The following is an 11,605-nucleotide window of genomic DNA, read 5'->3' as shown; positions in this document are numbered from 1 at the left end:
ATTAATATTACTTACATTAGTTTTAATCAATGCGAGGCAATAGCATTCTCCGCATCTGCCTGCGTAGTTTGAAAACATTGTAGAATGGACTCATTATAAATCTTCACAAACATTTATTTCTCAATATAACAAGACAAATTGTCGCTTAAAAACTCATTCCCTATTTTGTTATGCAAATCAATCTTGACGATACTAGTTGATGAAAGTGCCCTTGACAAAATCAATATTAATTATATCAATCGACAAATAAGAAATAAATAATGTATTTCTCTGTTTCAATAATCTTCTTTGCAAGTTGTTTGATTTCCATAAGTCCAACCAAATTAGCACTTCACCTCACATCATGTATGTATATATCCAATTGATCGTTTGACATTGTCAAATCAAATGTAGAAAAATTTTATGGATAAAGTTTCGCTATACGATGCAATTTGAAGGCATTAAATCTAAAAAATGTCTGTCTTGGATCCTGACAACTTATGCAAAAAAGCAACTCGATTTAAAATTTAGAAAAGAATCGTCTTGGATCCGGATAACTTATGCAAGAAAGTAGCTTAGTGTTCCCTTCTGAGAACGATTATCCATCTCTTGTACAATCACATCGATAATTTAATATAAATAAAAAATATTAAACTTAAGAGAATCAAAAAGTGTAAAAATAATGAAAAATAATAAATTAAAAAAATTAATACAAATGTAGTCGCTTTTTTGTTTTTCATGGATAAAACAAGTTAATTTTTTTAAAAAATGGAATTGAATATAGTTATTGCACAACAAAATAAATAAACTAAATTAATTTATATAAATAATATTTTTTAAAAAAAACCTTATCCAAAATTAGAAATTAATTTATTTTGATGGAGAATTTAGAATTAAAAATTTGTAGGAATTAAATTACAAATTTAGAATATCAAGACAGAGAATTTGGTTAAGAATTTAGAATGAGTAGAAATTTAACGGAACCTCTAACTAATTAAAAATTTGATGATAAACTGAAGAACTAAATTGAAAAAATTTCAATTTGTGTCTGCTGCTTGCTGGAGCCTGGAAGTGAAATGCTTCATGAGTCATCATGTCCCGTTTTTATCGTCTTGTTGTATATAACAAGTGATAACAAACTATAGGGGCCAAACGGGTCTTTTTGTTTTTAAACTCGAAAAGGGCCAAAATGATGTGGGCCTCTTAAAATTTAAAAACAGAAAAAAAAAGGTTTCATCTTCCTCACGCAGCACAGCTGCTATTGTCTAGCCAGCCTATCTTTCTTTGCCGGCAGCCATGGCTGAAAGTCTACACACCAGCACGAGCGTCCATCGGTCCTCTATATTTCCGGCGGCAGCCTGGGCTCGAGCCTACCCGAGCCTAAGCGTAGATCCGCCCCTGCTCATCCCATAAGGGCTTGCCCAGAAATCCAACACAACAACCTCATCTTCCATTGTTTCTATAGAAGAAATGAATGTGTGATGAAAATGATTTCCTCTATTAGATGTATATATAGCCAAAAACATTTACATTTGAAAAAGTATGGTACTTTTTGCCTCCCAACGGTGAAACATGTCATAGTTAATAATAATGCAATTGTTTCTAAAGCATTTAAAAGTAAGTTCTAATAGCTAAATATATTCAAATATTTTTATGTTTTGTATCATTTTAATCACGATCTTTAAAAGTTGACATTTAAAGGCACAATCTTTCATTTTGTTTCAAATCTATCAGTAAAGTAAAATTCTTTTTTCGACTAAAAATTATTAATTCTACATACTCTAACTGAAAGATAATAATATTTGATGCCAATTTATAGTTTGTGTCTTTTATTAATGGTTTAATAAAGAATTTAGTCAATAAAAATAGACTTAAATGATAGATTAGAATAAAATATGAAAAGCCATGGTTTTATATGACAACTTTTAAAGGTCGTGATTAAAATAAAATTTCATGTATGATTTTTTATGGAATTAATCCTTTTTACTATAACTAAATTTCATATTTTTTGTACTTTTTAACCAATTTTAACAATTATTTTCAATTATGTTCCAATTTAAGTTTGAAAATTCATCTCCCCTTAATGTGACTATAGTGTAAGCACCATGTATAGATGACGTCAAATCGAGCTATTGATGTGCAAAATCTAATTTTTACAACATCTTTTAATTACTGATAGAGTCTGCCTTCTGAACCAGTGAATATACCTGCAAAACAGGGTAGAAGCTAACCGGACGGTGGTTTTCCGATTAAATCTCCGATACTAAAGCCAGTTTAGAGCTTTGAGCAGCGTTTTGAGTATATTAATGTAATTGTGTCTTCAGACATACCACATGCTCATTTATAGTAGATGATTGCATACCTAGTAGTGTTGTAGTAGGAAAGTGAATCTTACTTTATAGGGATTAGTCCTGATTTGATATAATCTTTCTTATTCAGACATGAGTCCTATTTAGGAACGTCTTTCTAAATAGTCTCGTCTTCCTATGTTAGAGCTTATCTTCCTAAGTTAGAGTTTATCTTCCTAAGTTGGAGTTTGTATCCAAATAGGAAGGTACTTCGAGATAAAGTAGTAGATCTGGCGATCTATCCGAATCCTAGGATCAGCGCGCTTTGGCTGAGCCCTAAAGGATTCGGTCTTCGTCTTGTTGAATGATATAATGGCGAATCCTATGGATTCGACCGTTCTTCCTTATATGCATTGTTCTTCTGACGGGAGTCCGGTATTATCTGAAAGTGGATCTCCTGTGACTCGCCATTATAATTAAGGTAGGATTCGGTATCCATCAATTACTATTAAATCTTTCAATTACTATGAAATCTTTTAATTTTACTTCAGTTTTATCAAACAACCTAGGAAATAAATTTATATATTCCAATTCAAAATATAATGTAATTTAATTATAGTAGGATAATTATTTTATGAGGGAATTTCTTACACTACACTATTTTTTATTTTATTTATAATTTTATATTTTCTTTTTTGTCTAAACTTTTCTAACCTTTTCTTTTACGAAAAATAACTTCTTCTTTTTTTGAATTTTATAAATGTCTTTTTTCATTTTTAATAATTTATTCTCTTTTACATAGCTTTTTTTATGGTGTTTTTATCGTGTTTTTAGTGTAATTATGATGTATTATAGTGTATCTATTGTGTTTATTTTGTGTAAATGTGGTGTTTTTATGGTGTATATATAGTGTATCTATAGTATTTTTGTAGTATTTTTATAATATATACTCAAAATCATTGCAAATACACCATAAACACTGCAAATACACCAGAAAAATATAGTTACTCCAGAAATACACTATAAATACATCAAAAATACACTATAACTTAAATACACCATAAAAACACATAAAATACACCATAAATCAATAAATTTTTATTAAATTAGTAACATCAAAAAGAACAAATCTACAAATAATAAAAGACGAAATAATTATATGAGTAATAGAATAATTTTATACATATAAAAATGATAGATCTACAACAATCTCTTTATAAAAAATCTAATTTATCATAAAAAAAAAACCTTAAAATTACAATAGATCTAAAAACGACGTCGAGAAATCCATAGGAAAAAACGCAGCAACGAGTAAATCATTGAAAAAATCGCGACGATGAGAGATCCACCGAAAAACGCGACGATGCAAAAAATACGACAGAAAATTCACCGAAAAACGTACGACGGCGAGATTGAAGAAAGCGGCGGTCGGAAAAAAAAATAAAGGAAGAAAAATTTGATAGGGAGTGAAGTGAAAAGAAAGAAAGAAATTTGATAAAAAGAGAAAATTAGAAAAAAGAGAGAATTTATGTAAGAAGGGAGATATACTGGCCATAAGAATCAAATGACTTAAAATGAGAGAAAATGGATGAAAAAGTTGTATTTGCAGTGTTTATGGTGTATTTTCGATATCATGTTTTGAATAAAGATAGAATAGAAAATTAAGAAAAAATGGATGAAAAAGCTGTAAATATGTTTTAAAATGAGGTATTTTGAAAATTTCTTATGTTATAGTTCCTTTTTTTATTTTATTATTAACTATGATGTATTTGATCAATTACACATATAATTTCCTATTGAAGGTGGTTTAAGATGGAAATTTTTTACTTATACCTAATTCATGAATTTTTTATGGACATCCAATAGAAAATCTAACCCATTTTCTTCTTTTACATATAATTTTCTTTCTTTTTTTATTATTCTAATATTTAATTGAATAGGTTCATGATTTTTCGTGGATCAGATTATAACTTTTCCGTTTAAAATTATTCCTGCTTTCTATCTGAAAACCGAATATCTCAGCAGAATAAGAATTTATTGTTTGATGATAACAAGAAATACACTAATCATATCAAATCTATAACTTTCTATAAACTAAGTAATTTGAAATTTTATACAAAATTACTCCATTAGGACAACACAAATAGTAAAAATTGAATTTTTTAATATAAACAAAATTCATTCATAAAAAAATACCACATGTGTTATCATAATTTAGTAGTATTTTTTGTGTGCAATTTTTTTAGTGCATTCATATACCTTAGTTAATAAAAATATATATGACAACTAAATATTTAATTAATAAATAAACCCCCAAATTTAAATTTAAATAAAATGTAAAAATATTATTTATTAGATTAGGACAAAAAAAATATTTTAGTCCTAATTTGATAAATAATATTTTTATATTTTTATTTTCAACCTTTCTACCCTTACCAAATTCAAACAAAGGTCTAACAGTATAAAAAAAAGCCAATTTTTTATAATTTATTGCAATTTAAATCAAACCTTTTGTAAAGTAGAATTTATTTTATTTTAGAAATAATAGTTAAATTGGTGGCCGAACGTGCAATAAAAAATTCAAATTTAGCTATTATTACAACACAAAAATTTAATTTGTCTATTATTTTAAAAATTAAAAAATTCGATTTAAATCAAACCTTTCGCCATTATGCCTCAAACAAAACCATTTGTTAGGAATTATTGGGTGGTGTACTGCAACCCATGTGCGGTCAGCCATTAATTTGTGGATCTGAAATCATTTGAGAGGATATTTCAATTTAAATTTAATAATTCCTATCGAAAGTTCAAAAACAAAAAAAAAGGAAATAACAAAATAGAAAATCATTTGATATAAATCGACAAGCCATATTGTGAGTAGGGATGTTTAAGAACTGAACCAGGCCAAAAAATTAAATCGAAACTTATTGTTTGGTACGATTATTTGGTTAAAATGGTCTGATTCAGTTGCAGGTATAAATGATGTTGTTTTATACCTACATATCATGCATATAATAAGTCTCTAGAATGTTTCGAAATCCTATTATCTCCACAAATTCGACGCTGTTTATCCTTCGTATAAAAGCATTCTTATAATTTTTTAACCTTAATCTATCATTCCTCCTCGATCGCAGAGTTTCATTTCCTCTTCTGAGAAGAGTATTTTCATTTATAAAAGTCAAGTTTGACTATTTAAAGTCATTAATTTAGATCACATGAAGTTTTTATCTCAAAAGAGACTGATTTGAACCCAATAAAATCTTTCAGGATTTATTAAAAATAAAATACTGATGCAAATAAAAATGATATTTTTATTCATTTTCAATTTTATTGGATTTTTAGGTAAAATTTTACGAAATTTAAAATTATTCTCTGTTTGAGCTACAAACGACTAATTAAGAATCAGGTTAAAGTGCATGATTGAACTGATACTGATACTAAATGATACTTTAGCCATTTTCTATATAAACCTAAGTTAAGGAAGGAAATGAAGGCATAACCTTCGTTTCCTCATTTTTCATTCTTTATTTCGTATAAACATAGAATGAAAATTATGTTTTCATATTTTAAGCTATTTTTGCAATTCTGACTCTTATTTGTTCGATAATCCACATGTACCCGAGGTAATAATTGTCAATTTGAATTCTGCTATTAATAATTTTAATTATATTTGCGTTTTAAACGATTATCGTATCAAATCAATTCGGCATTTAAATTGCGCAATTGGATTGTTTGGATTGTCGTTTAGTGTTCGGAGCAGAATTTAAGCGTTAAGCAAGCTGAAATAGCTGGGGAGTGCCCCGTGATATGCATTTAGCTTTGCAGATGCACCTTACATTTGAAAAAGTAAGGAAATTTTGTGTTTTCCAATGGTGAAACGGGTCATAGTTAATAATAAGGCCGAAGGTATAAGAAACCCTCGTAGTTTTTTAAAAAGTGCAAGACAGTCATTTAATTTTTTTAAAGTACAGATCGACCCTCCAATTTTTTTTTTCTAAACAAAAAAGTCCTTCCGTCCACAATCTCTATTAACTGGTGACGTAGCACATAACAAAAAAATTCAAAAACATCCTTAATGTTTAAAACATTTACGATTTTATACTTATAAATTGTTTTAGCACATTTCACCATCTTTTTCATTTAAATATCAATAATTAAATAATATTTAAAATTAAATTTTTTATTAAAATAAATCGAAACACAATTAAACTAATCGAAACCTATTTAAAGATTTCGGAACTTGATTAAATCATCTGAAGCACAAGTAAACACTTCGAAAAACAATTAAACTAATTGAAACCCAATCAAAACTTAATTTTTTTAATTTTTTTTAATCTAACCCTGAGGAGAAATCCGTAGTCGCCGGCCGGAGAAATCTACTCCGACAGTCTTTTCTTGAAGAATAGATTTGATATGTTCTTGAAGAACATACCTTGGAAGGTATGTTCTTCAAGAACAGACTCTGTTCTTTAGGAACAGATCCGTTGGTCTATTATTCAAGAACAAACCGCCAGAGGAGATTTCTCCGGCCAGCAACCAGAGATTTCTTATCCGGCTGTTGTTTTAAAAAAAAATTTAATTAAATCTCGATTGGATTTTGATGTATTTAATTAAATTTTGATTTGTTTAATTGAGTTTTGATATGTTTAATTATTTTAAACACATTGAATTCAATTTTTTATCGTGTTTTGAAGTGTTTAATTAGGTTTCGATTAATTTAATCGGGTTTCAATTGTTTTAATTTGATTTTCATTGGTTTTAATTTAAAATTTTATTTAATTATAAATATAAAATTGGTATGCATTTTAAACATTAAGGTTGTTTTTGAATTTTTTCTCTATGTGCCACGTCATCAGTTAACTGGGAATTTGGCCGAAAGGTTTCTTTTGTTTAATGTTAAAAGTTTCAGGGTCTATTTGTACCAAAAATAAATTAAAAGGTTGTTTTGTACTTTTTGGAAAAATTCAGGGGTTCTTTTGTACCTTTGATAGGAGTAGAATTACTCCTATTTCTGAGGGCTTTTAATATTGATTTGCATATTTTTATTGTCACATTTGATCTCGTTTTGGTGTTTATTTGTGTTGTCCAAGTATTGCAGGTATTTGGATGAAAAGGGATGTTTTTCTGGCCAATTTGAGCAATACTGGACATAGGTGGCAACCGAGTAGCGTTGGAGCAAGTTTGTATGATTTCAGAGTAAGAAAGTGAAGTCTCACGACGTGAGACCTGAAAGGGAATGCAAGCGAAGGTTGTCACGAGATCCTCACGTCAAGCATCACGACGTGAGGCATGAAGAAGATGACCTCGCGACGCGAGGAGTGGGTCTCGCGTCGTGCGAAGGATTCCCATGTTGCTTTCACGACATGCATCACGACGAGAGGTTTGAAGCACCACACCTCGCGGCGTGAGGAAGAGATCTCACGTCGTGAGACCCTAGTTTTGACCTGAGGCATTATTACAAAAATGCCATTACGAGTTGTGAAGTTCCGGAGGCATATTAGACATTTCAAAGAGCTAGAAATCAGAATTAGACCCTAATTACACATGGGTATAAATAGTGAATGATTACATCTTGTAGAGGGTTCGATTAGTTTCCGTTTCTTAGGCAACAAACCCTAGTTAGTTTTCTATTCGTTTCACAATTGGATTCGTAGTTTACTATTATTTTCTACTGCAATTATTATTAGATTACTTCGAACTGGGTACGATTGATTTCAATTTAATATTCGGTACTCAATTTAATCTTAGAATGAATTCTTTAATTATTGTTGTTAGTTTATCAATTATTATGTCTAGCTAAACCCTTCATTGGGGATTATTAATCAAAATTATGTCTATTTAATTGAATTGAATTTATGGGTTTTGTTCTTGATGGGTTTTAATTATTGTGCTTCTATGCCATATGTTTTAGTTTTAACTTGAGAGATTAAAATTGGAATAGAACAACATAATTAAGAACGTAGGAGTTGATTGTGCGAGAGTGAATTAACGAGTGGGTAACATAATTAAGAACGTAGGAGTTGATTGTGCGAGAGTGAATTAACGAGTGGGTATTCTTTGGATTTGCTTAATAACCATTTAATTGATTTATACGGTTATTCATTATGCGAGAGTGAATAATTAACCTAATATCAGTTAGTTTAATGCTTTTACCTGTAATTGCTCGAGAGAATTTTAGGTGCTTTAGACAAGTTCGAACCTCATCAGAACAATACAACTTATGACCCAAATAAAGTAAACAACATAACGACGATTAATAATCCCTTTTTTCCATTACTGTTAAAACATCAATTTTCATTCATCTTTAATTTACTTTAATCTACAATAGTTGATATCTGTCTTTTAATTTACAAAACCAACAAAATTATCTTTTTGACTATCCAACTCAAGTCTCTTAACTGGTTGTATCTAGAAGCTTTCTCTGTGGGTACGATATCCGGACTTTGCAGTCTGTATTACAAGTTGGCATACGTACGCTTGCGTATTTTTACCAACAAGTTTTTGGCGCCGTTGTCGGGGAAAGCATATCTTTAACAACTAAGTTAGGATTGCTTGGCTTGTTTTAGTCTCTATTTTTCTTGTTTTACGCGTGTGGTTTGTTGATTGTGTTGTTTCAGGTATCCTTCTCATAGTGTATGCATAATACACGATGCAAAGGACTACCGCTAGAACTGTTTCAGCAAGACCTCACTACCTTTGAGCGAAGTGTTCGAAAAACAGCGCACTCAACTCAAAGGAATATAAATATGGCTAACGACGATGACGTTCCTCCCGCGTTCAATGATGGTTTGGAAAACAGAGTGGTTCCGCAAAATCAGCAGAATCCACAGAATGCACAAGGATAGTATAATGACGGGCAACGAGTATCGACTCTAATGGAGTTCTTCCAGCCAAATGTAGGCAATACTACTCATGGCTACTTTGATAATCTTGTGCGAACACCTCACTATGAAATCAAGAAGAGTATCATTCAGCTCTTAGAGGCTCTCTGTCAATTCTATGGTTTGCCTACTGAAGACCAAATGCACATCTTGCAAACTTCCTAGGGGTGTGTAGTACGTTCAAGCTCATTAACATGACCGAAGATGAAGTGTTGCTACGTTTATTCCCATTTTCTGTGAGGGATAGAGAAAAGCAATGGATTCATGCATTACCTAGAGCGGGGATCAACAATTGGTCAGATTTGGCAAAAGATTTCATGAGCAAGTACTTCTCCATGGCAAAGACTGCAAAGTTGACAAGGGATATTATGCTCTATAAGCAAAACGATGGAGAATCGATACATGAAGCGTGGGAGCGATACAAGGAGATGTAGAGGAAAGTTCCTCATCATCACATCACCAGGGAAAATCTGATCCAAAACTTGTTCAATGGATCAATTGAGTTGGGCAGAAGCGCTACAGATGTAGCTGCATGAGGGTCACTAATGAGGAAGACAACCGATGAAGCAATCGCCTTATTAGATGAGATGACCATAAATGGTTGTACTTGGCCAAATGAGAGGGCGAAAGTACCTGTGCAGAGAGGAGTAATGGCAGTCACTGTTGATCCAGCTGTGGAGAGTCTGAAAGCAAAGAATGCCTCACTGCAAGCTTAGGTTGATATTCTTATGAAGCAAGATGCAGGTATGACTATGGGAAATGTTGTTGCAGTTCAGAGTAGCTGTGAGGTATGTGGAGATCCTACCTATGTGGCAAGTGACTGCTATGTGATGGGACATGCCTTCAATGAGCATGTCAATTTTGTGGGAGGACAGAAGCACGGCAATGATCCGTATGCTGCTACTTGCAATCCAGGATGGAGGAATCACCCAAATTTCTCATGGAAGGAGAATGGGGATAATGCCAACAATCAGGCAGGTCCTAATTTTCAAGAAGGACAGAGGCCACAACAGAAATAGGGAAACTTCCAAAATCATGGGAACTTCCAAACCAGGGAAATTTCCAGCATCAGAATAATAAGCCATAGCATCAACCTAGCTTTCAGCAGAGAGAGCAGGGCGAGTCTCTCCATTGCAAGTTTGATAAGATGATGGAGATGATGATGGAGAAGGATACTGAGACGCAACAGACATTTAAAAATCATGCTGCCACAATTCATAACCTTGAGCTGTAAAATCTGTTGATGGCTAAAGCATTGCAGAGCCAAAATCATGTGGGTTTACCATCCACTACTGAGAAAAACCCCAGAGATCATCTCAAGGCTATTAAGTTGAGAAGTGGGAAAGCATTGGATGATCCATATGCAGGACGTGCTACAATTGAGGCGAATAAGGAACAGTGTGAGGGTGGCGAGCCTGAAAAGGTAGTTGCAAAACCACCTCCACCACCTCCTTTTGTGCCAAAGGTTCCATTCCCACACAGAGTGATGAAGCCGCAAGACACTTGGAAGTTTCACAAATTTTTTGAAACTTTCAAGAAGCTGCAGATAAACATCAGTCTGGCAAACGTATTGAGAGAGATGCCGCACTATGCGAAGTTTCTCAAGGAGATCATCACTAACAATCGGAGTTGGGATGCAGAGGGACCAGTACGAATGACGGAAAACTGCAGCTCAATCATATTGAGCAACCTACCGACCAAGCTCAAGGATCCAGGGAGTTTCACTATCCCTTGTACTATCGGTAGCATGCAATCTGTTAATTGCCTTTGCGATTTAGGTGCTAGTATTAATTTGATGCCCTTATTCCTTTTTTCGTAGTATGTTTGGTGATTAACAGGAATAGGCTACACCGATGATGCTGCAACTAGCAGATCACTCTCTGAAGAAGCCACATGGGATTGTGGAAGACGTCTTAGTTAAGGTCAACAAATTCATATTCCCTGTGGATTTTGTTGTCCTTGACTACGTAGCGGACAAGTAGTGCCCGATGATATTCGGGCGACCATTCATGAACACTGGCAGAGTTCTTATTGATGTTCATGATGACAAGCTGACTCTGAGGATTGGGGATGAAAGCGTCGAGTTTGACATGAGGAAGATCACACGCCATCCAAATTTCGGATGAGAATGTATGCGGGTAGATATGGTGGATGAGTTAGTAGAAGAGCAACTAGGAGAGAACAAAGCCATCATGCATTCTATGCCGAGTAAAGAGGAAGATGCTGAAGAGGGAAGTACATAGAGGAACCAGTCCTCGAACCATTGTTAAAGAGCAAGCACATTACTCCTCCCTCTTCAGAGAAGCCACCAAAAGTGGAACTCAAGACCTTGCCTGCATATTGGCGTTATGCCTTCTTGGGAGATGATAACACTTTACCGATTATCATTAGCAACAGGCTCACCAAGAAGCAAGAGCAGAGGGTCATTGATGTAGTCAAGGGACGTATCTTGGGTAT

At 32.8% G+C, this 11,605-nt stretch overlaps 1 protein-coding gene and 1 non-coding gene across 2 annotated transcripts; one reads left to right on the top strand and one right to left on the bottom strand.

Moving 5' to 3' along the window:
- Positions 1-9,498: 9,498 nt before the first annotated feature.
- Positions 9,499-9,605, bottom strand: LOC126662417 (small nucleolar RNA R71). Its single transcript, XR_007635792.1, has one exon. It is a non-coding gene; the product is annotated as a small nucleolar RNA R71 (small nucleolar RNA).
- A 786-nt stretch (positions 9,606-10,391) lies between these two features.
- Positions 10,392-11,274, top strand: LOC126661833 (uncharacterized). Its single transcript, XM_050355713.1, has 3 exons — positions 10,392-10,932; positions 11,021-11,126; positions 11,172-11,274. Exons 1-3 carry the CDS (start codon positions 10,392-10,394, stop codon positions 11,272-11,274), a joined length of 750 nt encoding a protein of 249 aa, XP_050211670.1.
- The last annotated feature ends 331 nt before the right edge of the window (positions 11,275-11,605 follow it).

The sequence above is a fragment of the Mercurialis annua genome, linkage group LG8 (genome assembly GCF_937616625.2).
Source record: "Mercurialis annua linkage group LG8, ddMerAnnu1.2, whole genome shotgun sequence".
Taxonomy (NCBI): Eukaryota; Viridiplantae; Streptophyta; class Magnoliopsida; order Malpighiales; family Euphorbiaceae; genus Mercurialis; species Mercurialis annua.
Note: the sequence above shows the minus strand (reverse complement) of the source record. Positions and strands in the feature narration are given on the sequence as shown.

Bases quoted from the DNA above. Each gene is read 5' to 3' on its own strand.
- LOC126661833 (XM_050355713.1), top strand. From the start codon at position 10,392: ATGGCTAAAGCATTGCAGAGCCAAAATCATGTGGGTTTACCATCCACT. The intron at 10,933-11,020 runs GTATTAATTTGA...TGCAACTAGCAG, and splicing joins CCTTTGCGATTTAGGTGCTA to ATCACTCTCTGAAGAAGCCA. The intron at 11,127-11,171 runs GTAGTGCCCGAT...GAACACTGGCAG, and splicing joins CTTGACTACGTAGCGGACAA to AGTTCTTATTGATGTTCATG.